The sequence below is a fragment of the Ornithodoros turicata genome, chromosome 7 (genome assembly GCF_037126465.1).
Source record: "Ornithodoros turicata isolate Travis chromosome 7, ASM3712646v1, whole genome shotgun sequence".
In the NCBI taxonomy this organism is placed as follows: domain Eukaryota; kingdom Metazoa; phylum Arthropoda; class Arachnida; order Ixodida; family Argasidae; genus Ornithodoros; species Ornithodoros turicata.
The window spans coordinates 20,665,163-20,691,563 of NC_088207.1; the positions used below are offsets into that span (position 1 = coordinate 20,665,163).

The 26,401-nt window shown below is 47.1% G+C and overlaps 1 protein-coding gene across 1 annotated transcript; it reads left to right on the forward strand.

Moving 5' to 3' along the window:
- The first annotated feature begins 8,725 nt into the window (after positions 1-8,725).
- Positions 8,726-16,918, forward strand: LOC135400308 (uncharacterized). The gene is made up of 3 exons (XM_064632136.1): positions 8,726-8,770; positions 11,303-11,460; positions 16,356-16,918. Exons 2-3 carry the CDS (start codon positions 11,309-11,311, stop codon positions 16,678-16,680), a joined length of 477 nt encoding a protein of 158 aa, XP_064488206.1. The 5' UTR covers positions 8,726-8,770; positions 11,303-11,308; the 3' UTR covers positions 16,681-16,918.
- The last annotated feature ends 9,483 nt before the right edge of the window (positions 16,919-26,401 follow it).

The following is a 26,401-nucleotide window of genomic DNA, read 5'->3' on the forward strand; positions in this document are numbered from 1 at the left end:
AGTAATAATGTGACTAGGAAGAACGCTGTACGTTCATGTTGAGGATGAACTAATTCGAACCAAATTCAGACGAATGAAATCCCAGAATACGAATCATATCGAAAATATTGCAAGTGAAATGTGAATGGAAATTTGAAAATAAAATTTATTCCGAACAAATCAACTGAGGAGGCGAGCAGACCGGATCCCGCGATTTCGCCAGGAGGATTGCGCGTTGTAATACATTTCCGTACCGCACCACGTAGTGGCTCGTGCGAGCTGGAAATAGTTCGCGTTATTTTAAATGTTTGTGAACATATTCTCCTCAAAAGTACATGTGCCGTGGTACCTTGGTATTACACCTCTTACTGTAAGCTATTGTTAATGCATTCCGTACAAGATTCAGTCATGTATGTGGACGCGTTCCCCGGAACCGCCGGGACCCGGGACCACCACCAACGAATTAATCAGATCTCTCACGAAATGTTGGGACGTTAGAATATGTGCGGTCGCTCACAAGCAGTTGGCGTCATTCATGCTTGACTTCGAGGATTTTGTCCGTGTCTAAGGTAAGTAGTCGATTTGTCAAGCATTCCCGTTTTTTCAATGCGTCCTTGCATGTTTTTACCCCTGCTTGCAGGCACTACGGCCGTTGATGGGAGGATCGTGCAGTCAGTGTGTTGCACCCTCGCTGTGTGCAACGGTATGTAATATATTTTGACGCTCACTTACGTTGACATGCTGCTGTTCCAGCACCTTTTGCTTCATCTTTCGAAATGATATTACTTGAAAGGTTACTCTCGAACGACGCGGCTGGCATAGGGGCATCGGCATTTGTCAGCAGGTGATCAAAACTGAATCTCAACGAAGCTGGATGGCCTTACTTTTCACGCAAGAACGGCAAGATGGACGGGACATTAAATATCTCCTACGAAACACAGAATAACATTATGCCATCGAGTTTTTTTTTTTTTTTTGTCGGCACTGTTTGGACATTGGGATACATATGTATGAACTTACTCATTGTAGATTACTTTTAGATCCGCATTTTGCTTGTTGGGGCTTTTTCTTTTGTAGCTCCTCGTTCTTTTTGGCGAACGATGTGCAAAGAGGCTGGGGACTGCTCTGGACTTCAACTTGTTCCGTCCATCTGCCCGCTGCTTCTCAAAGTCATCAGGAGTGAAGTGATCCTAGAAGTCACATTACTTTTCCTCACACACGAATGAAGACTTCCCCACTACCCTGCCAATGTCCCCAGAATTCGTTTTATAGCAGAGTTGACTAGTAGCTTACCTCACACAAGCGCGTGTTGTTTGTCCGCACAAAACTTTTGCGAGCGACCCTGTGCAGCCACGCCGATCGCCGCTCTTCTAGTTGTCTCTCCCGTATGGAATCGAAAAGAAGCTCTTTGATTTTTTCCGGTTGCTGCACCCGACAGCACAGCAGCAAGGCATGTTGAACGCGAGGCACGAAGGTGAAAAACACAGACGCCTGCCTTACGCTGAGTCACTCCGGTCATAGAAATCATAAGAAGAGGCTAGAAGAAAAACTGGGAGAGAGAGTGGTGGGGGAGAGCAAAGGAGTTGCACGAGGGCAAGACCCTCTCCCAATGTCCAAGCCAGGGAGGCGCCATGATCGATATTTTGGATTCGGCCGGATTTGCCACAGCCTTTCCACCATAGAGTTAATATAGGAAGACTCTAGAGAACGTACTTGGCGCGCCGTCACTGGGATTCTCCTATCCCCGAGCGTGACCGCCCGGGCGCAGCCATCCGTTGGTCATGGACAGTGTTAGTGGACGAATTTCAGCCCCCTAACTACAGCGGAGCTGCTCCGTTTGTTGCCAACCCTGTGTAGTCACGTGGGATGACAAACGGGGGAACAAGCCGATGGAGGCAACGGCGTCCACCGTAGGAAGCGAGTCCAGCCGTATAATTGCGTTGAGTACGCACGAATCTTCGGGATCTAGCAAGGGGCTCGTTATTTTATTCCCCACATTCCCACCAGCAATGAGGTAGAATATCGCCTGTGGCGATGAACCTCCCCACTCTCCAAAGCCAAAATAAAGTTGTTTGCTGTCTTCGGGATACATGCAGAATTGAGTAGTGCTATCGGAATCACATGGTGACTGTTGTCATATCAAACGTCCCAAGCAGCACAATGTACTGAAAGTCGAGTGCAATAGGGGTGGACGGTATGTGTCTTATCAATGTTCTTTAGTTTCACGAGTCTGCTCAAGGCCTTCCACCTACCCGACCACCCCTATTGCACTCGACTTTCAGTACATTGTGCTGCTTGGGGTGAATCATATATTATCTATGAGATTACCTGCGACACCGCCAACCCTTTGCTTTCCACCGACACGGATGAAGATGTTTACCGGCTATGACGTGTTGAAGTGGCGTGTGTATGCTTTTCCAGCGCAATCAATAAATCGTTACCCATCGTAACAAATGTAGGCATGTATTTCCGAAGGTAACAGAATTCAAAAGATGAATACCCGTGATGAATACACACAGTAAACTGCCATTTTCATGCTGGTCTGCGAACCAACGGGAACCGGAAATGACAAAAACGAAACCACCCGCCATTCCATGCTCTGGTCTGTCGAGTTTCGTGATCATAAAGTGATGAACGGACGGCAGCGCACAAACAAGTGATGTAGTAGGAAAATATTCACTGCTTATTTGTTTAACGAATACATATGAGATACGCACATAGTACGTTGAATTGAGGTAGCAAGTGATGAATTTAGGAAAACGAGCACGTCAAGTTTAGCGGAATGAATGAGCCAACGGAAGGCAACGCCTTCCGTGACCAACGGATGGCAGCTCCCGCGTGGTCACGATTTTTTGAGCGAGTCCGACCCCCCTGCATTCCACGTGTGAAGACCAGGTGCGTTCGCCGCAATGGTATCCAATCCAATGCAAGCCGCATCCGCTTCCGCTGGGCTCCGTGTGCGATGCCGTGTGCGAAGTGTGTTTGTTTTGTCTGCCATCACCTGTGCGCTTGGATTCCGTAGGGAATGAGCATTGTATGGTTTCAACCTTGTGCTGCGACATGAAAGAACGGCACACGGAACTCGTAGGAGACACCGTTCGTAACACGCTAGGCCTACCGTATCGATCATGGCGGCTCCCATGTCGAGATGCCCCCCTTCGCTGGCTCGGTTTCTAGTTATTATGAGAGTTCTGTGACTCCGGCGGGCGCTTGTAAGGTTCATGAAGGGCGAAACGCCACGTGACGCGCCTCGCCCAATCGGAGAACGGGCGGTGCATGGAAAAGGGATGCGCTGCTCTTCCATCCAGGACTCTAGTCTGCAACAGCTCTGGTCTGCAATTCCGCCCACCGCCATCTCTGGGATCTCTCAAAAACTGGCGCGACCGGATGGACCTAACCGAGGCTAATTTCAGTCACACCGTTCCAGTCACAATTACAGGATCTTTCACGATCTTATGTAGGTATATCTAAACAGGTAGCGCAACTCCCATAGGCCCCTGTGTCTTCAGAATGACGCCATGATAGAGACGGTCAGCGCCATCCATCCGTTCCCCGGACTACTACGACTGCAAATAAATGACGTCAGAGGTGACGTCAGCAGTATGAATAATAAGTAGTCCATAATTAGCCATGGCATGTTTACGTTCGCGCACTTCGTTTGCGTTGTATTCCCTTTACTTCACCCAGGCAACAATAGCAGTTGAAAACGCAGGAAAATAAATCATATCAGGTTTAATGAAACATATCAATTCGAAATGCATACAGTTATCACAGATTTTAACAACTCCAAACAGAAGGACATCGTGATGATTGCACGGAAATTAGGATGGTTCACCTAGAGCTATACGTACACGTAGTGATTACATGTTTGCATTCACTCAATGAGTGCCTATTATAGGTCCATTGCAGCAAAACGTGACATCATTGGTGCACAGCTGGTGGTGGGTGGTGATAGGGCTTGCCGTTGTCGGCCTCACGTATGTGGGCAACGTCACGACCGACGCCCTGGGGGAATGTGCGTCCTGGGCCGACTTCTAAGGGAACTGTGCCGACATATGTCTGAAAGCGTCTGAGGAAAACCCAGGAAAAACCCCAGACCGGGATTCGAACCCGGGTACCTCCCAGTCGCGACGTGACATGGCCAGCACGCTAACCACTGAGCCACGGGAGCTGGTTGCACAGCTGATTCCTGCTAACACGCACGCTATCATGGCCGCTCGTCCAATGATTTTTTTTTTCTTTTTCTGGAGGCCAGCAGCAGGGGATGCATTGTATTCGTCTGTTCACACGTGTTAATCTTGCACTCTTAAAAATGAACTTCACCACATAGCACGCTCTTAGCCAACCATCATCTCGAATGATATCGCTATGTGCCCTGATTTGTTGAAAACGAGAGGTGTACGCCTTTTTTGTGACACTTATGCTGTTCATAATTGTCATAAAAAAGGCGTACTCCTCCCGTTTTCAACAAATCAGGGAAGATAACGATATCTTTTGAGATTATGGTTGGCTACGAGCGTGCTATGAGGTGAAGTTCATTTCTAAGAGTGTTGTAAGCGCTCCATCACCAACGCGATGAGTTGCTCTGCAAATGGGCAGCTCTGTCTGTATAGTCCACTGTAATAGTACACCGTAATAGTAAACTATAGCACACTGAACGACGCCGACCATTTTACAGAGTGATACCTCTATCACTCTTGATTTGTGGAAAGCGCGGGGCGTACGCCTTTTCGTGACAATTAAGATTTCTGCATAAGTGTCATAAAAAGGCGTACACATCCCGTTTCCGACAAATCGGGGAGAGAACGACGTCATTCGGAATGATTGTTTTCCACGCCGAGACTGGGAGGTGACACGGGTTCGAATACTGTCACCCGCTATGCTGTCTGAGGTTTTCCCTGAGTTTCCCGGAGACTTTCGAGACGAATGTCGGCACAGTTGCCCCTGAAGTCGGCCCAGGGCGCATACTAACCTCCCTGTCCCCCACTTGTTCCTGCTGTCCTCTCTCGGTCTGTCCACGTCTGTACGCTGCCCATAGCCACAGTTGCTTCGCGGCGCTAACACGGAATTAAAAAATAAAATAAAATGAAATAATTAGGGTTTTGTTATGCGGCGTTTCATTACCGTCCGCAACGTATGTCATGCCAGTCAGAAGTGGTGATGTCGTGAATCAGACGCGGTTCAAATTTCCATGGTTTGAAAAATATCGAACTTTTTCAAAAAGTTGGTCGAAAAGTTGGAATTGGTTCGACACGCTTGCGCGCACGCAGCACCCCAATCCGCAATTGACAATTTTGACAAGTTTAGTGATAAACTGGATGAACAAATGCTCTAATATTTTTTTTTATTTTTACAAATGAAGACACATGTTTATATCTCCCCAACATGCATTCTGTAAACATGGGAGTATACGAAAAAATGCACCCCGACGCCCTACGCAAAATAATCAAACACTGAGTGTTGGTAATTAACCGACGTAGTCCCTCGTTCTCGCGCTCGTCGTCAGAAACCGCGGACCGAGGTCGAACTCAGATGGCGTAGAATAGCGTTTTCCACACCCCAATTATTTCGCTCCATTCAGATTTATTTTTCAAAAAATACCTACGCGGAAAGAATAATGTCGTTTTATGTTTGCCCCCGGGTGTCACTATAGAGCATGTTTTTAATCGATCGCTCACTGCGCTCTCACAAGTCGTAATACAAAGGTAGAACGACGTTCTGCCCCTACACTCTAAAAACAGAACTTCACCGCATAGGACGCTGTGCTCCAACCATTGCCAAGAAAGATAGGGTTATCGCGTCTGATTCGAGGAGTGAGGTAGGCGTACGCCCCCCCCCCCCCCCCCCTCTCTCTCTCTCTTCAAATCAGAAGCGATAACCGTATCATTCATGGCAATGGTTGGAGCACAGCGTGCTATGCGGTGAAGTTCTGTTTTAGAGTGTATATAATACGGACAGGCTAAAGCTCATTTGAAGTAGGGGTCGTCTACAGCTTTGAAGGACCCATTAGTGAAAGGAGTTTGCGAGCTGACACACGACGATGACGATTTCGCACTTCAGTGGTAGACTTCACCGTTGTGCTTCTGTCTACGCAGAACACTCAAAGTGCTTTCGCATAACTTTATCAGAACACACGGACACCTTTCTTGCCACTGCAGCTCGTGGCTTTTTGGTCGCTGTCGTAACTTTCGATGTTTGACTACCGTCACTCATTATAGCCACGATTAGTCGGAAACACTGTCATTATTCTTCAACTATGTACGCACACTCAGGACAAAAGCAAGCAAAACAATAACAACAATACTGGCATGCAGAGCAGACGCCGAGGACCTTCGATCGAGTTGGTTGATTCATTGATTGATTGAAAAAGGAAAAAGAAGTGAATATGTTTGTCCAAAACGATTTTTTGTGTGTGTTTTCTCGCGGCTACGCCTGCGTGTGCTTCACAAAGCGTACGGATTTGTGACCTGCCTTTCTCTCCCCCACCCCCTTTTCTTTCATTTGTTTCAGATATAGTAAGTCTTAATTAATGCGTCCATGAGTTGGGGCGCAGGCATCAGTTGATTCAATTTACGCACTCTTATTGGACAGGTTAAGGGTCCTGTTAGTCCAAAAATTATTCTAATGACTGATAAAAATCTTAAAGGGACGGTCTCGTACCCCCTGCCCCTCTCATAAAGTGTATCATTCGATTGCCCTTTGTTGAAAATGGAATACCGCAAATTTCACCGACAAAGCACGTCACGGTTATTAAATAACCGAATTAAATTGATAAAGATTGCAGAGCATGCCGCGGTCTGTGTTGACAACAACCCGAACTGCTACGTCGCCCTGCGGGAAAGTCCGTGATAGGATACAGAAGTCGTCTGCTTTTGCGCGCGCAGTGCACCTGCGTCAGCAGACGACTTTCAGAAGTGACTGGGGACCGCGGCAACTCCTGTGCATTTTCTTTGAGTGTTGGGCGAAAAACGCACATTCTAAGAAGTGGCCCACATGGTGATTTGGAACAACTATGTTAACCTTCAGAGACAAGTTAAAACTAAAGTCTCATAGCAACCCCACTCACAATGACATATCTGAAGTCGCAGCCATCTGCGCGCGCGGTCGCATTACAGCTCCGACCAAAAATATATTACGCGCGCTTCCATTACACTCCCCGTTGCACACTGATCATGTTTCGAAATGAAGTGTCGCTGACGACGTACATGGAGGAGTGCGTGTTTATTTAAAAAACACATTAAATACTCGGGGAAAGAAGACACGTGACTTAGCTTCTGCGTATTATTAGCTTCTGCGTATTACCACATTATCGGAGACCCCGCAGTCAATGCACGAGCTACATTTTCCGCTCGCGGAGATATATGTCCGAATGTCCCCATTTCGAGAGCAAGGGGATTATTCAACCAAGGTCCTTCTGCAGGTTCCGATTGCCATGGCAACGGCGACGTACCCGCAGGCCGACATCATGGGTGACGTTGCATGAGAGTGAAGCGCATGTTCCGTCGTCTGCTATTACGGCACGTTTCGACAAATTCTTCGAAAACAATTTGGTTATTCTGAATGAAACTTTGACGGTTGTGTGTGTACAGTACTCGTGAAGATAGTTGTGGCAAAGTTTCGGAATCGCCCCGGCTGTACGAGACAGTCCCTTTAAAGGTAGGCATTTTTGTCTTAAACAATCGCGATCCTTTTAAATCATAGGCGGACGCTGCGTTCGAGGCTGTGCCTTTTCGACCGTAAAGGAGATAGTCGATCTCCTTTTACGAAAAAGCGCGGTATCTAAAAGGAGAATTTCAGTTATCGTGCCTCAGTGGGCAGAAACGGCGTTCCGGTAGATGTCCTTCTCTGGAAAGGTCTTTTGAAGGTGATACCCCTCGCAGACGGACAGCCTTAAGACCTTTCCAGAGAAGGACATCGCCTCGAATTAGAAAGGTACGGAACAGTACTTCTGCCCGGACCATAAAGCTCATCAGATCGTGCAGCTATGCGTGTCTTTCATCCTTTTGCTCTGAAATGATACCGAACCATGCGAACCTGCTGGAACATTGTAAAAAAATCGAAGGTTCGTCGGGCCATTAAAACCGGTTCGATCTCAAACACTGCGGTTCGAAAAAAGTTCGCGACAGCCCTAAAATTTCTCCCCTGACTCGCGATAGTACGGAATCCATACACTACACTCTTAAAAATGAACTTCACCGCATAGCACGCTCCTAGCCAACCATTATCTCGAATGATATCGTTATCTGCCCTGATTTGTTGAAATCAATGGGCGTACGCCTTTTCTGTGACAATTATGAACAGCATAAGTGTCACAGAAAAGGCGTACGCCCAGTGATTTCAACAAATCAGGGCAGATAACGATATCATTCGAGATAATGGTTGGCTAGGAGCGTGCTATGCGGTGAAGTTCATTTTTAAGAGTGTATATGCTTCCACATAGCACAGAAAAATTAACGCGCGCGCGCGTGTCGCAGGATAATAACGCCGAAATTATTCGTCTCGCGTTGAAAGCGTCACGCGAACGAAGCTCTTACGGATGGACGATGTCCATGACGATCTGCATGCACCCGGCAGGAACGCCATGTCCAAGAACGACAAGCTGTTTACGATGCTAGTCAAGGCTTTCGCCTTGTATAGTTTCCCTGCCGCCGTTTCTTCCTAGTCACTAGACCGAGACAATCGCGTTTACCTAGATGCACGCGTATAAAAGCTCTCATCACAACTGGTGTCGGAAACGACAGCTGCCGGCTTTATCCGCAGCCGCTGTGGGGACACGAAAGCGTTCGTTCAGGTGAGAGCAACCCATAGAGTTGGTGGGTAAGTGGCCCGCTGGTTGTGACCGATAAGGAGACGGAGATGTGCTCCACGCTCTGCTCAAATTAGACGACTTATACTGCTTGATTGCAGTGGGAACATTGGGCTGCTCCTCGTAGAGCTCTCCTCGAATACAAAGAATGCCGTCCAAGCTTTGTCTTGCGCCATTTGGGTACCCCGAGCTGCTGGATGAAATGTACATGTTCCCGTGGGAAGTACCACATTAGTCAATTATATCTTCCTTTTTGTTGTTGTTACAGTATACGAATCGTGAATGTCCTCGGTTGCATTGCAAGCACGACCTGGTACTATAGACAGCGACCTGTGGACATTCGGCAAGCGTGTACGAGAGAACCGGGTTCAGGGCTAGTTACGATAGTGGCCGCTTGAGGCGCCATTTCACATTATTGGGCAAAAACGGCTCCGCTATCGGGGAGAGGAAATGACATGTACGCATCACGCATTATCGTCGTAGCTACCGTCGTTCAAGAGATGTGGAATAATGCATTATATTTCAGTAATGAGTAATGGTAAAGCATTACACTTTGTGAACGAGCAATGAGCAAAGACTAGAGCGCAGATTTTAATGGAAATGCAAGTGTATTTTTTTTTCTTTTCTTTTCGATATGGCTTGGTATAAGGGCGACGAAAAAAACGCTTTTGGTCTTGGCTTGGGGCCAAACGAACGTTTGGCCCGTTATGACATATTTCGTATGATAGCATGCATAGTGTATATTTTGCGATATTTTCGTAAGGCGGCCAGGTGCGAGAACTTTCGTCTTTTTTATTTTTTTCAATGAAGATTTTCCTGTTCTTTTTTTTTTTTTTTTCGGGTTTCAGGCTTGCTGCTTTGGGGGTTTTCCTTCCGGTCAGAAGCGAATATTTTGGAAGTTTCGGAGGGGTGTGGTGTTCAGGCACCACCCAGCTGCTCCACTGCGCAAAATACGTAGATTCAGCATCAAAGCAGTGTCGAGCGCACGGTATTCACGAATGTTCGAGATCTTTTCCAACAGCGCGTCGCCCCTTCGTCTGGCGTCAGAGTACGTTCGCTGCACGGTCGCGGTGGGGCCGTACCTCGCCTTCGCCACTTTCTTTACCGTTACGAAATCGGATGGCGTCCACATTTCAACCTGCACTGTGCAGTGCCGAAAGTGAAGTTGCACGATTAATGTCTTTAGCGCAAGTCACCTTCGTTGTGTACTCCTGAACGAAGGCAGTTTTTACCCTGTGATCCCTAATAAAATGCTCAAAGTTTGTCAACTATGCATTCGACGCAGTGCGTTCGTACGAATGACAACGAAGAACATTGCATATATTCGGAGCTCTTACTGCATATTTCGAAGATTTTTTGATGCATACTTCGGGAGTTTTTAGTATATATTTATTCGCGCTCTAGTAACGACATTACGACTTGACCGAGTAATGCGTAATGACGTTGCTAATTTCTTTCGTTGAAAATTCAGGCATTGTCTAAAGCCAGCAGTTACGAATTTTGTCTGGTACGAGCAAGGAAAATGCCGAACCTGGTTTTTCAGACCCACCTTTTTTTTCTTCCAATAAATCCCCCCCTACCAATGGATTTTGTTCAACAAATATGCTCTTTAAAACCACAAAAATCGTTGCTAAAATGTCAGACTGGGACTGTTGTTGCTGCATATCCCGCTAAAAGCGCTAAAATGGTGTCAAGGCGACGAAAATTCACACATATCACTATCTGTGTTGTTTCGTTTTCTTGTTGTCATTTTAGTGCTTTCAGTAGGGTGCATTTTTAATAGTTGTTTGTGATTTTTTGACTGGAGTCCAAGTTTGAGTACTTGAGTGCTTGATGGGAAAGTATACTGGGAAAAAGCACTTTAAGTACAGTACAAAGTATACGATGAAATTCAGAAATATACGTAAAGTATTACTTGAGCACTTGGTCCTTCAAGTACCTCCCGTCACTTCAGACAACTCTATACCGACCTTCTTTGTTGTGAAGCAATTCATACTTCATAATCGAAGGTTCTGGCCAGCTCTCGTGACACAGCTTGGGACAAAAGTTATCGGAACACCGGGTTGTCGCATTTCTGCATTAGAGCGACACTCTAACGGAAGGGGATGGACACACATACTGAGAGATGTATAGATTAGCCGGTCACCCGTTTCTTATCCGACCTCTTCCAGAAATCCCACCAGAGGCCCGCTCCGGTGAAGAAATACGACAGTTCCGGCGTTCCGTAAACTTTTGTCCCAAGCTGTACATACTCCTGCGCAAAAGATGGCAACGCATACAGAAAAGAAGCGCTGTGCACGCCTTTCATTTGAAATACCACCCAAAGCGTTCACGCAGACACTGATTGCCACAAACCCCATTGAATAGGTGACGAATGCATGTGGGAGGTCCTTGTATGCACTGGAGAATGCACCTTTGCGCAGAACCGACAATAATGACCGGGCAGAGATACGCGTCAAACAGCACGGAAGTGAGACGTCAGGGACAGCACGCGAACGCCTGTTCTTATCATTGCAGGGAAGCATGACTAGCGCCTGGAGCGTCTCGTGTTGGTTTCTGCTTCTTGCGGCGTCGCGGGCGACCGCTGCTCAACCAGGCGCATCTAACGAGCCAATCTTCTCCCCGGCTCTCTTGGCGTCCGAGTCCTATGCATGGCCGTCCGTGAATCCCGTTTGGTAAGATGAATGCTCTCTCTTACACATTCACGTTGCTGTCACTCTCTGATTGACTGTGACTGACAGATGCACTAGAGTCTCGGAGTATTGAGGAGCCGTGATGAGGATGGATAGCAGGGCACTTCTGGAAGCACCTGGCTTGCTCTCCGGGGCTCTTAGCGGATCAGCGAAATGACATTTAGAGTTTCTTGAAAGCATGCTTGATTTATCGAGCAGTCAATGGGGAAGGATCATCACAAAGTATAGAGTTTATTCATAGCGTCAACCCTACAAAAGGCCACAAGCTTCGAAGAGGCGAAATCGCCCTCATGATGTAGGTCTCCTGAAGTTTGGTTCCGGTTTTCGTTCGCTGACATATGCTACTTAGAGGGTTGAAAACATTAAAATTACTAGGATGTGGGGTTAGTAATACTCATACAGTACAATAACTTCGAAACACCAAAATGTACGGTGCATGCGATCTGGGTGAAGTTCTAGGCAGTCGAAACCTGCTGAGGACCCACATTATGGCGGCAAATCTGCTATCGATAGTGGCGCTGCGCTGCGGATGACGTCATGCGAATAAACCCTATTTTCGGTTAATTGTGTCTCGCCACTGTGCAATTCAATTTAGGAAAACGCACTAAAAGAGCAACCTGGTCTAGGAGGCTCCCAGAGCGGGGTAACCGACTGAGCATAACGTAGGAGAAATAGGCCTCTACCCGAGAAACGCCATCATGACGTTGGTAGACAGAATGAAACCGAAACAAATTGGAAGGGGACGGCTGTGTTCCACGAATGGGCACTTGTTCGCTGCCTTCTATTGAAAGAAAAGTAGGACCGAAGGTCGCTGGTCCCTTTCAGGGACCACCGTAATCTCCTCAAGACCCTGGCTTTCGGGCGCGACCTTGTTCGCCCCTTGTGTCATATCGTACTATACCGTGTGTCATATCGTACTATGACACACGCTTAGAGCGTAGTTTAGCTCCATCAAATTGGTGGCGCTGTCGAACACTATGACGTCATTTGTCTACAAACAGGGAGAGGTCTATTGTCAATACAAAACGTAGCAGCGACGTCAGCAGTGAGCAGCGCTTTCAGGGGCTGCATGGCCGATTGGGTAAAAGAATACGCCCGTTGGTGATAGCCAAGTTGGCGCTGAAGACTGGGAGGTGGTGGGTTCGAATCCTACCACCGGCTGTGCTGTCTCATGTTTCCCCTGGGTTCTCCGGCAGACTTTCAAGACGAATGTCGCCACAGTTCCACTTGAAGTTGGCCCAAGACGCATGCTAACCCCTCTGTTCCGCGCTCCTTCCTGCTGTCCTCTCTCCGTCTGTGCGCTGTTGGTAGCCAGCGGTGCTAACACTGAATTAAATTTTTTAAAGCCAAACATTTATAATTGAATTTTATAGCCTGCGCGTGCAACTGCCATGACGACACTGTCGTGTCATTCACTTCAACGTTCCTGTTCCGGCAAGCAATCAAGACACCGATTGGAGACGAAACCTGCTGATTGCATTTTGTCAGGTCATATCGCAAAGCAGCCCTCAGTACCTTTATCGCACACCCATGTGTCGTCTGGCAAGGCGCAGTAACTCTAACTCATGCCTACGTTACCGTGAAACGAAAACTACATACATATGTGAGACGACCGTGTTTTATTTTTCTAAAAAAAAACTACGACCTTTTGAGGAAGATTTTGCATTTGGTGTCTATACGTAAATTGCAGTCGGTCACAACTCTAACATGAAAATCCCTTGACAGCTAAACGCTGTCCGTTCAAGGAGGACGGGGTTTTCTACAGGGTGTGTAGAAGAAAGGCCTTCCCTCTGCCGCTCCAAATTGTAGTTGTCGCACAGTAGCAGAAGAGGAAAACTTATTGAGGGGGGTGCGGTAGGGGGGCGAAGGGGGAGGGTGAGGGGGTTACATTGTTCCGTGAACCGCCTCAGTGGCGGTGAATCGTTCACCTGATCATCATTCAATATATGTGTTTCACTGTTCCTTTAAAGGGGTCGCGACAGGTCATCCCAGGTTATCCCAGATAAACGTAAAACACTGTTCTTTGCGTCGATGTGAACCTGCATGGAAAGTTTCACAGCTGAGAGAGTAACAGAAGCGGAGAATATAGGCACCGCGAATACCGAAACTTGTGCGGCTCTGACGTCACAGCCCTCGCCACCGCCAGTGAGACAGCGTACGAGAAGTCACGTGCTTACGGCTCCCAATGGGAATGAACGCAACTCTGTCCTCTGTGACGTCTGCGCTTTGCTCGGGAGTGTGTTCAAGGGCTTGTATCTCGCTAAGTACGACACGTAGAAGAATAAATCTTTTTTTCCTCAGTATTGTGGCGTGCCGTACAATGCAGGCTGAATGGTAACAAGACGTAGCCCGCTCCCTTCTCTCTGCTGTAAACCACACGCTTTCTCTTGAAATTCCTCCTCCGCAACTACACTGTAAACTTTTTCACACCTTTAAAGGTGTGCGCTATGCACATTCAACCTGGTTGCGTAACATTGCATCTCCAGGATGATATTTTACAAAATTCGGAAAGCATTACTAAAGATCAAGTGTCAGTGCAAATCTTGCTTTCATTATGTCTTGGATATCATAGGTACGAGCTAATGCATATATGCATCGCTACCGAAAATTGTGCACGCGCAAGTGTCTACAATACTGTTGAACAACGTTGAGATGTTGCTAGACTGAATTTTTGGAGGACAGACAACACTCGAGTAAAGAAAATTTGTGCGAAACCGTGCTCCATTATGATCTTGCCAAAATTACACCCAAAAAGGCGTACGCTATGCACGTTATTACACCTTTAAAGGTGTGAAAAGATTTAGAGTGTACCGCGCCCTTTTACTGCACTCTTCCAACGCATGAGGCTGAACGTTGTCTTTATACCTGCCTTTAAACGCCGTCTCGGCTCCACCTCGTCTACCTTCTGCCCAACTTGTGGAGCGCACGCCGACCTCTGCCACGTCGTCCTGGCTTGTGGGCAACAACAAATAAATCGTGACTATGACACGGGGTCACTGATGGAAGTTGCTATGCAACGCATTGACAAACGGCCGTTCAACCTCGCGAATATTTTCGGACCGTGGTCGAACGCTGCCCAGCAGATGCAAGGTCTTCGCCTTCTTGCAAAGTTCCTGCGCTCCACCGGTCTGGCGACGGATTTCTGAAAGTACTCCCCCCATCATCATCCTCTCATCCGTTTTCCTCATTTTTTTTTCTTTGTTCTAATAAATATATCCCCCCCCCCCTATCCGTTCCCGATGTGCAATAGGGCTGTGTACCGCCACTGCGGCGGTGAATCGCCCACCTCATTATCATCCAGTGTATGTGTATGTGTCCTGTGCGTCATGATGCAATGAACTACATCTACGAAAGTGTCCCGACCCCTTTAAGGGCGGAGAACAAATTCTAGGCATGTGTTTTGTTTTATCGTGTCTTCCGAAGTATCGTATCTACCGACCGAATCAACGGGCAACATTCTGAGTTATGCACGCTGCCATTGGTCCCCGTTGTTACGACAACCTCACGGTGACGTCATCAACGGTCTACTAACACTGTCTATTAACAGGAAGGATTTTTTTGTGGAACTGTGTACCGATAAAGAGCCTCGACATGGGATCCAGCCTCCCCAGCAGACGTACCATATAGCACGCTCCGGAGGTCTCCTCTTCGTTCGAACGGCATGGGGGTACGTTCGATCACAACGTTGACGCGACAAGATATCCTTCGCTGCGGCTTGCTCGGGAAGCAAATGCTGGAAATATGCATTTCGAAGTGTAGTCATCTGGGTGAACGTCAGCAGGTATACGATAATACATGCACACATTTGACATTTGAGAACCACATACCGTCCCTGAAAATTTAGGTGGGAAGGCTTTACGTGCAAGAAACTAAGATCATTTCCTGTGTATCACGAGCAGTAGCCAGAGTAGTTCCCATGTAATCATAACCGACTGGAACAGTCGTCCAACACCCTGGCCCGGCCTGATGAAGGCCAGATCTCAGAGCCTGCTCTTTGGTTTTTATACGTCGTAGTTGAAGCACATGTCTACATCCCAGCTGGATTTTGAAAAGAGCGTGAATTGAGGACTTCGCATTTAGCGTATTCAGTCCAGTGTACGGTAACCGCAGGTCCGGTACTCTATTATACACGGCATGTGGCTTTACAAAACTCAGGATAGAACTCTGTCCCTTTTTTTATGGATTGCGAACATAAATTAGGCTTGAATATGTTCGCTGGATGTATCAATTTTTGAGACGTAGGTGGAAGAGATGGTATATCCTAGAAGTTGTTCAAGAAGGGAGAACTGTACTGCCAACAAAACGTATCAATGTAAGTAGCACTGGAAGAACTATACTTCATCGGCTCCACGGCTGAACAACAACAACAACAACAACACATGAATGACGATGGGTTGAGGCTGAATGTCCCATGCAGAAATACGTTTTTTCCTAACATTGGTGTTGCAACCTCGCCATCGTGCTGGGCCTCTGGCGTGAGAGGAGATTAGTAGTGTATTCTGACAACAATGCGATCGCTTTCACGCGAGCCGGCAGGCGCTCGACAGAATTGGTAGAAAACCTTTTGACGTCGCGGGAGCTGTTGGGTGATGTGACTTCTTTCCATCGAAAGACAGCACGACTTTCATTACATCTTTGTTTGAGGTCTCTGAGGTGGAAAGATCATTTTAACACATTACTTGCCATATGTTTTTACATAATCGGTCTAAAGTTGGTGGTCCCACGCTAAGTAAGGATTATACCTCCACATTTTACTCTACCCCACCACTACCATCATCATCATCATCATTGACGATGTAAAGCAATACCCTGTTGTTGGTCTTTATATCATTCCCTCCAGCGAAGCAGATACAGGTGTTACTGCAAATTTCTCGTAGGAGCGCCCACTACCGCGTAATAAACCATTGGTGGCACAACGGTCTTTGGGGATACGTTGCCAGGCCAGCTGCTGCAGATCAACGTCCCGACTCTGACCCACCGCACGCCGTCACTGCTATTTTGTACGGTCCCACGTACATACAAGGACGTGGCTGGACGTACGGCCCTGCTGGAACTGTCCTAGTCCCCAGGCAACCGCCGTATGTGTCCCCATACGACATACACTCCAGACGCGGTAGGCCGCCAGGGGGCAACGACGGCGGGACGACTGAAACTCCGCAAGTCGCGGAGGTTCAACCACAGCCCTATAGAAGAGGCAGATGAAGACGTTTGGATAAGGAACCGCTTCGATCTTTCACATCTTCAATGCCATGCAGCCTGCGGACATCTATAACTTCAGCGTTCTGCGTTCAGCGTTCAACAGCACAAGATATAAGGTCTGGAACTAAGACTCCGGGACACATAAGTGCCTTGTTTACAATAGGAACCTGAAGATATCACCAATAAATACGACATTTCTGAACAAGAAAAAGATGCACGATGAGGATAAGGAAAGAAAAGAAAATAAGGAAAAAAGAAAAATAAGGAAAAGCAATAAAGACATTCTCAGTCAAAAAGGTTGTGACTCGAACTTCACCACTACTCTGCATGTCCCTTAAAAATCCCAAAGCAACCCCTACACTCTTAAAAATGAACTTCCCCTCATAGCACGCTCCTAGCCAACCATTACCTCGAATGATATCGTTATCTGCCCTGATTTGTTGAAAACGGGGGCGTACGCCATTTCTGTGACACTTATGCTGTTCATAATTCATAATTGTTGCAAAAAAAGGCGTACGCCCCGTGTTTTCAACAAATTAGGGCAGATAACGATATCGTTCGAGATAATGGTTGGCTGGGAGCGTGCTATGCGGTGAAGTTCATTTTTAAGAGTGTATGTTCTATCTGCAATGTTGAGGCAGACATTTGACACCTTCTTCTCGACCGCCGCCGTTCCAAGTCCTTCCGCGACAAGCTGAAGTCCCGCCTGACCAGCCTCGGATACTCCATCTCTCACGCAACCCCACACGGAGCAGTGGTGTAACCGCGGCGCTTCTCCACTACCTGCGTGATACTGGTCTCTTCAGCAGCCTGTGACATCGTGTATGGGACGGCGGAAGACCTCTGACCTGTGACTCCACATCGCCTTACTCCTAACTACCCCAGGAATACACACTAAGGAATTATTTAGCAAGGAATAGAAAGCCGTCCTTTCTGGCTGACTTTTCCTGCCAAAATAAGTAGACCCCCCCCCCCCCCCCCGAAAGTAAATGGGCGTGAATGTATTTAATACACAGTCACTCGAAAGTTACCTTAAAGATGAGACCATAATCGTTCTAAGAAGCGTCAGCAGAACATTTGTGAGGTTGGCTCTGAGAGATTAACTATAATCGCAGGTCTCTTGGGTTTCATATAATGTAATGACAACGTTGTGTCATACATTGCAGAAGTTTAGCAGTGACACATATTAGGGTAGGAGGGAGGTTCAACTTTGTTTCTCAGGTCCTAACATGTTCGATTGTCTCCACATAGGGGGGAAGTATAGGCACTTTATTTATTTAACTTTCTATCTACTTATAGCTCTACTTATTTTTAGTTTACTTTTATATTTCTATTTACGTTATTACTACTCTTTTGGTTTGCTTTCTCAGCCGTTCGCTCGGTTTCGCTTCCACCCTTTAAATTGTTTAGATGGTTCTTATTGGTGGAAGTAAAATCTAGTTCTGCTAATTTTTCAAGATCTTCCATTCATACAACACACCAAGTCCAACACCACACTGGTCGTACAGCAACTGGTTTTCATTTCTTTTTAAGAAATGCATTTCCTAGGTGCACTTTCGGCTTCTGGTATAGGCGGTCAATGTGTGTCAAGGGGGCGCCACTGATTTCAGCCTGTAGGGGATTCAAACCGCGAAACATGTCTCGGATGGTATGTCTCGGATGGTATCACCACCATCACCACCAGGAGAGGAAGAAAGAAGAGAAAAGAGCAAAGGTCGGGCCAGGCTGATGCCGGCCTGCTATTCAAAAGGAAAAACAGAGGGAATAAACAATCAGAGCAACGACAAACTTCGTATGATTAGAGCAAACAGTCAGAGCAGCACAGGCACAACATAGTACAAGAAAGCCCGCGGTCAGAGGGTGGACGCAAGGCACGAGTCTTGCAAGGAAGCGGAGCAGGGCTGTGGTGACGGCCCACTGGGTAGACCGAGGCACGGGACCAAGGAGGGTGGCCATGGACATTGCGCTGCACCCAAGTTGCATAAGACGGCGACGGAGGGCTTGCCATTGGGGAACGTGCGGCTGACAGTGCAGGAGATAGTGAGGAATATCAGCCAAGGTGACGATGGTGACATCAAGATCACGTGCGTGATGACGAATGAGTGGAGGAAGGAATGAGAGGAGACGCCCTACCCTTCGGAAAAAGTAAAGCCGGAATTGTCGGCCAGCTGTGTGACGTCACTGCTAGTTTTCCAGTTGCCTGCACTGCGTACACGCTTAAAAATGAACTTCACCACATAGCACGCTCCAAGCCAACCATCATCCCGAGTGACATCGTTCTCTCACATGATTTGTGGAAAACGGGAGGCGTACGCCTTTTTGTGGCAATTAACATTTCTGCATAAGTGTCACAAAAAGGCGTACGCCTCCCGTTTTCAACAAATCTAGAAAGGGAACGATATCACCCGGGATGATGGTTGGCTAGGAGCGTGCTATGTGGCGAAGTTCATTTTTAAGAGTGTAGTTTGGTAATTCACTGTCTCGTATAATAGAGCGTGTCGAAGCAGCGCCGCCTACACTCTTAAAAATGAACTTCACCGCATAGCACGCTCCTAGCCAACCATTATCTGGAATGATATCGTGATCTGCCCTGATTTGTTGAAAACAGGGGGCGTACGCCTTTTCTGTGACAATTATGAACAGCATAAGTGTCACAGAAATGGCGTACGCCCCCCGTTTTCAACAAATCAGGGCAGATAACGATATCATTCGACATAATGGTTGGCTAGGAGCGTGCTATGCGGTGAAGTTCATTTTTAAGAGTGTAGGTTTGCCTTCCACAGGAAAGCTCCGATGCCAATTCGTTACAGTGAAAAGAGCAGTGTGCTATGTCACCTGCATCGCTAACATGTACCTCCCAAACTTATCAACCCCTGGTTTTAACAGTTGGCATTGTAATGGAAAAAAAAAAAAAGAAAACGGAACCCACAGGGCACTGTACACAGGGCATTCAGGCGATCACAGGGTGTCCATAATGCTCGAAGCATGAAAAAAGCGGAGGAGGGCAGTGGTGACGGTTACTCGGGGGATATGAAGATTTATTAAACGAAAAAAGGGGGAAGGTCAGCCAACAACACAACACAAGGATACAGCACATGCCAGTGGTGTAGCGAGTTTTCGAAGGATACATCTTGTTTTTGAGCATACACTCTAAATCTTTTCACACCTTTAAAGGTGTAATAGCGTGCATGGCGCACGCCTTTTTAGGTGTAATTTTGGTAACATCATAATGGAGCACGGTTTCGCACAAATTTCCTTTACTCGAGTGTTGTCTGTCCTCCAAAAATTCAGTCTTGCAACATCTCAACATTGTTCAACAGTATTGTGGACACTTGCGCGTGCTCGATTATCGATAGCGATGCATATATGCATTAGCTCGTACCTACGATATCCAAGACATAATGAAACCAAGATTTGCACTGACACTTGATCTTTAGTAATGCTTTCCGAATTTTGTAAAATATCATCCAGGAGATGCAATGTTACGCAACCATATTGAATGTGCATAGCGCACACCTTTAAAGGTGTGAAAAAGTTTACAGTGTAGGCATTTTTTGCCCGCATACATCAAATACGCGTGCACAAGCGGCAGAACTTAAATCCGAGCCACACTCAGACATGTTTTCTCTATTTTTTTCTCAGAAAGAATTTCGTGAAATAACAATCTCTTTTATCGCCAATTGCCGTCGTCCATTTATTTATTCGTTGCTCATATATTAATACATATTCCCTGCGTAACAGGCGCTTTTAGGAAGTGGAGGCAAAGGAAGATTAGGTAAGACCAACACAAAGACGCAACAGTCGTTTATTGCAACACAGCAACACCCATCCTAAAGAACACACTAAAAATAAAGATTGCTTTTCGTCAGCGAGAAGTTCATAGAGGTACATACGTCGGCTTGTTTCTTTTCTTTCTTTTCGTGACCGGTTCATAGTCGGTTCACGACGCGATTAGCCGGTTCAACTCGTCAGAGACTTAACCAACCCGTTATGTACCGCTTAAAACTATTCGCGTTGCAGCCCGAACGTCATGAATGAGGCAGTTTTCGAGGGTGCACCGTCTATGAACCTCCAGTTTTTTATGAAGCCCTTATTTCGTCGGGTAGATAGCAGGTACAAATTTTAGAATGTAGGCACAATAAAATCAATGCTGCTAGGCTCTCCAACACCCAATTCGTGTTCGTGTACTGAAGATGCACTATTGAGGCCATAGAGAAAACAAAACAAAAAAAGGCATTCGCCTAGAAATCCGTGGTCTATATGACGTTGCGAAAACAAAGAAAGTCAAAGTTTCTGTTTTGAGGCAAGCGACACTAGAAATAATGGTCGCGGTATGCACAACTCACACTGCTATCTTCACCGATGGGTCCTCCACTCAAGAAAGTTCATCCTCCGCTTTCGTCGTACCAGAGGAGTCCCTGTTTACAAGTGAAGCGTGCCACGATCCCAGCTGTGGACGGCCGTTTCGATCTTGTTGGCTCTCATCGGCACAGCGTAGGGATGTCACACTCTCTTGGTTCGGCACAAACACTGTCTCTCTGCAAGACATCAATGTTCCAGGTTGTTAGCAACACCTCTGGAGGCCGCAGTGCAGAGCCAGTAAGTACGGATACAAATATAAAAATAAGCGACTGCTCCTTGGCTGCACGTGAGGCCTCACGTGCAGCCAAGGAGCAGTCGCTCATTTTTATATCTGAATCAGAGGAGTCCCTGTCATGCGGGTATAAGCTTTCGTACCTCACGTCATCCACCTACGCGGAGCTCTACGCTATATACTCGTTTTCCTGAAAAAGCTATCGGAGTGTAACTCTCAATCCCGCTCCTGGGTGATCTATACCGATTCTAAAGCAGCCCTACAATGTATTGCAAGCAGGATCATTCGAGGCTCCTTGGCATCAATCGCTACTGACATACTGCAACTTTACAAGCGATTACACGAACAGGGACACCGACTGATTTTACAGTGGATCCCGAGCCACATCGGTACACATGATAATGAAGACGCAGACTTAATTCCTGCAGAAGCCCACCGCCGTCGCCATATGATCTCCATCATAATGCCAAAAGGGGATAGATGGTCTCACCTGCCGGCGCTTGTATGAGCAAAGGCCGCTCACAGATGGCGTCAAGACATCCAGGAAGGGTCCCTCCTCCACTCAGTAGATCCCACACTGTCCCTCACAATACCGTGTACCCTTCGTCGAAGCCTTACGTCTATCGTCCGTCGACTTCGATTAAACGTCGCATTCACCCCATACTTCCGCCACAAGCTGGGTCACAGTAGCACAATGCTATGCCATTGCTGTAATACTCCAATAAGTACCGTCCAGCACGTTCTCATCCGCTGTCAGCAGTATTCCACTGAGCGACGCGTCCTCCAGCACCAGCTTGAAGCCACTGGGACACCCTGACTTGGCCTTCCTCATCTGCTTGAGCCTCCGGCCAACCCAGCGCATCAGCTACGAGCTCTTCGCCCTCATCGCCTTTTTAGCAGCAACAGGGCTCCGGCGTGAACTCTGAGCATTCACCATCATTCACCATCTTCTCCCCCCAGCAATGGGATAGGGTGCCGCCTCAGCGGCATCACTTATTTGTTGTTGTTTTTACAAAAACACCCGTCGAGAACATCGTTCTTACAGTACAATTACATGCTTTCAAACCAAACGCGTAAAATATTTTCGCTAATAAAACGTGTGACTTGACTTCTCCATCTGCGTGGTGTCCGCCGCCTTCTCGTGTTCCTTATTCTCGATGTGTGGACTACAATTTCTCAGCTGGCGGATGTGTATGTACGTAGTTACCTCATACAAGTTACCAAGTTTCCTGTATCGTCAGGGGATAAACCATCTCAAGATAAAACTCCCGAGAAAGAAGGTCGAGCTCGACATCATAACACAGTCCCAGATGAGCGATTCTGAAGGTAAAGCGGAATGGAAGGGACTCGGGAAAACGTTCTCAAACTAGCCATGGTATGAAGACATACAGACAAACAAAAAGCAGTAGGAAAAAGTACTGACTATAAGATGAAAGTGAAAAAGATTTAAAATAGAGCGCAAAATGCCTTTCTGCAAAAGTACTCAGTAAGATGTTAAATAGTAAAATATAGTGCCTTTATGATTCCAAGAGCGGCCTTCAAGCACTCCGCGCACTTGTTGCGTACCAGTGGTCTTGTGGTCACAGTGTACAACACCGTCTTATCGTATAATGCCGCTCTCGCAAAGACAGCACACAATCGCGCTCCTGTGGATCCCCGGTGACATCGGCGTTGTTGGGAATGATGCTGCTGACACAGAAGCACGTGATGCTCACCAGCGCGGTCCCACGTAAAAGATATGTTTCACTCGTGCGGATGCAAAACGTATGTTGTGTGTCATACAGCTTGGTTCAGTTCCAATTGGTTCGGAGCCAATGATCGGCTTCCGTAGAGCCGACGTCGCTGCCCTGCGCAGAATTGACCCGAACCTTTCTTACCGAATCCCTCCGCGGATGTCCCGGCCGCTCGAAGCTTTGTTTCGCGCACCTCGACTCAGTTTCCCCCTTTCCCTCTTTTGAGTCTCGTACGTGGTGTGTCTTGTAGGGTACCGGAGACATAAGCGAGGAAGAAGAGGGTAGAGGAGAAAGAGAACGGAATAAACGTGGACAGTCACGGTTGGAAAGACTGGACTTATTACATGTCTGTTTTCTGTATCTTCCTCAAACTCAAGGAAATGTTGCCTTCGTCAAATGCCCACCAGCTCGCTCGCACACTCCTCATCTGTTCCTTCAATTTCCCATTGGCCAACACATTTCTCTCCAAGATAGGTGTACCGCCATAACGGCAGTGAATGACCCACCACATCATCATCCCAATTATGTGTGTGTGTGTGTTCAAGATAGGCGCTCAGCCTTCGTCGTTGTATTCAACATGTGGTGTGCGTGAAGATTCGGAACATATTCTTCTCGAATGTGCGCGGTTTCACACTGCCCGTTTGCACCTTCAGAAATCCCTGGACCGTCTTGATAGCCGACTCTTTGGCATCGTGAAAGTGCTGGGCGAATGGTCGGCGATGAATCGTCAGGGTGCACAGCGCTCACTCATCACCTTCGTTAAGAGCATAGCAGAGTTCTCGTGTTTTTGGACGGTTTCTTTCTTTTTCCCCTCTTTTCCCTTTACTACATCTGGAGTAGTAGTAGTTTGTCCCGCAATCAGCGGGCTCACATCTCCATATTTTTAATGCGTCACCATTAGAGTCCTCGCTACGAAAAAATCGCGGCGTGGTCTGTCTGTAGACACAGCGCTACGCGCATGCGCGATGAGTGGAGAGGGAAGGAGAGAAGTTGAGGGCGCGTGGAGAGCGCGACGCGGCGCCGGCGCGTCGGCTGTGCAGTTGTGGTGGTCGACAGGTTCAGAGGTGTCTGCGTGGGCGCGCCATGGGTTATGAAAGCTGTGCGGAGGAGGAGTGCGAAAGAAGGCTTAGGCTGCGAGACGGCACCGCCAAGCTCAATTGGAGGAGGCCCGCAAGGCTCGTTTGGCTGCGGATGCTGTCTTGCGTTAGTGTTGTGTAGGGTAGTTCCGAAAAGGTTTTCAAGTTTTAATGCCAACGCATTTCCGTCCAATCTACCAATGGATCGACCATGATTTTTTCTTCTACCATCATCACCACCATTAAAATATACTAATAATAAAGTAAATAAAGTACTACACGTAATTAATAAAATGAAACTAAAGAAAAGCTATTTAAAATAGTACGTAGTATTTTGTAATGGCAACGAAATAACATTTAATAATATTTATTATTTATATAATATATCTTAATCTAATCATTCATAAGAATCATAACAACGGTTATATTTAGTGCCCAAGAACGGCCCAGGGCCTTTGCATTGGCGCTCTCTCTGAGGTAGATATACAGAGAAAGCTTACACAATACACAGCATAAAATTAGATATGATACGAGACAATAGAGCAAGAGAACGACAAGGTAATCTAAACGAACACAAACCAGGTACGAGGCAAATCAAACATACAAAATTAAAGAAGAGAGGAACTTGAAGACCATGTCTGAACAAATACAGTAGAAAACAACATAGATATTAATCCAAACGATCAAAGCACAGGCACAATACAATAATTAGAAGACACAGATTAATGGATGCCGTGGAGAGAATATATATTACATTAGAAAACAATGAAAAGATTCAGGCTGGGTCAAAGTAATGACACAGTATTTGAGCACGGCATTCAAGATACGCACAAATCTGCCGGTCAGTGAGGGACTTCGTCGGTCGAGGGAACGGCAGAAAGAACACGAAAGGCAAACTCAAAGGTTCGATACTAGCATCACTTGTCATTTCCGTGTCTCTAACACCCCGTGTCATCATCACCATCATCTTTTATTTGCTGTTCGCCCATCACGCCTTTCCCACACGGCTGCATTCTTCTCCAATTGGCGATGATGTAAAGCATCGCCCCCGTAACGCGCATACCTTTCCCCCCGTCCGCATACTCCACATCCTCGCCGTGTTCCTGATGGCGAAGATCATGCAGTCACGACAGGTGCCGCCGCCATCCACAGAGAGTCGCATTTTTTACGATGAAGCAAATCCGGAGGGACCGTGACCTGCGACCGGTTGCCGCCCTTTTGCCCCTGCCGTATAGAGCACCAAACTATCGGCACGAAGAGCCCTCGGGGGTCCCGTCACGCGTTGTCGGGTGCGCACGCGTTGAATGGATAGTGAAGGTACCCCCGCGGTATATGCTCCATCAATCGCCCCCACGGGAGGGGACGGTGAGTGAAGCGTTTCCGTTCGAGGCTTGTCCATGCGAAAAATGACCGTTCCTTATACTTAGATGAGTGACCCGCAGAGCGCTTTAGTGTCGTAATTACGAGACCACGAAGGTCGGCGAGTGATGCAGTGGTCCAGTCTGCGAGTCTGTGTATACTGGAGCTATAAGCTCTCGCTGCACGATATTGTTCGCAGTACATTAGCGGAGGAATTCAATAAGGCCGCGTCCAGTTTGTACACGATATATCGTCTTGACCTCCGTTCTCATTTGCATACCGGTCACTGTACGTGGAAAGTATTTCAAATGGAAACATCAGTTCGAGATGGAAAAACATTAAAATAAATTAAAAGCTCTCCCCTCTTGCGTGTCGCGAATGGTTCAAGGAAATGTCGCTGCTTTGAGGACTCACCTATAAGGGCGTCTCGTGTGAATTTCATCATCATTCATTTATCTGTTGTTGTTGTTGTTGTTGTCTCGTGTGAAATTGCAACATTTACAGGGAAGCAATTGCAGCAGATGGCTTGTTGCAGCTTTGATGTACGGTGTTATCCAGGATAAATTACGGTATTTGTTGCGCTCCGTAGTAAATACCGCTGCCACGGCGGACGCAGAAACTTTCGCCGACGACGTATAGGGTATTAATAAGGTCCTGTCAAAACTTTTCAGCTTCCGAATTTGTTTCAATTAATTCCGAAAAAATTTTAAAAAAACTTGCGCCTTGTAGACACCCCGTATATTTAGGATCTGATAGTGATGGTGGTGTGATAAAGAAAAAAAATGGGGATCTGGCTTTTTGGGTTACGCCCGATTCCTCCAGATTATTCCGTCCAGGATCAGTTGGGGACCGATGCGGGACGAGAACAGGACGTCTTCCCGAATTCTAATCATGTAATAACGTCGTGTCATGTATTACGTCACTATTTAGGCGTAACTTGTGTTTGATGTTACAGCACGTGG

Bases quoted from the DNA above. Each gene is read 5' to 3' on its own strand.
- LOC135400308 (XM_064632136.1), top strand. From the start codon at position 11,309: ATGACTAGCGCCTGGAGCGTCTCGTGTTGGTTTCTGCTTCTTGCGGCG. The intron at 11,461-16,355 runs GTAAGATGAATG...AATTTCTCGTAG, and splicing joins CCGTCCGTGAATCCCGTTTG to GAGCGCCCACTACCGCGTAA.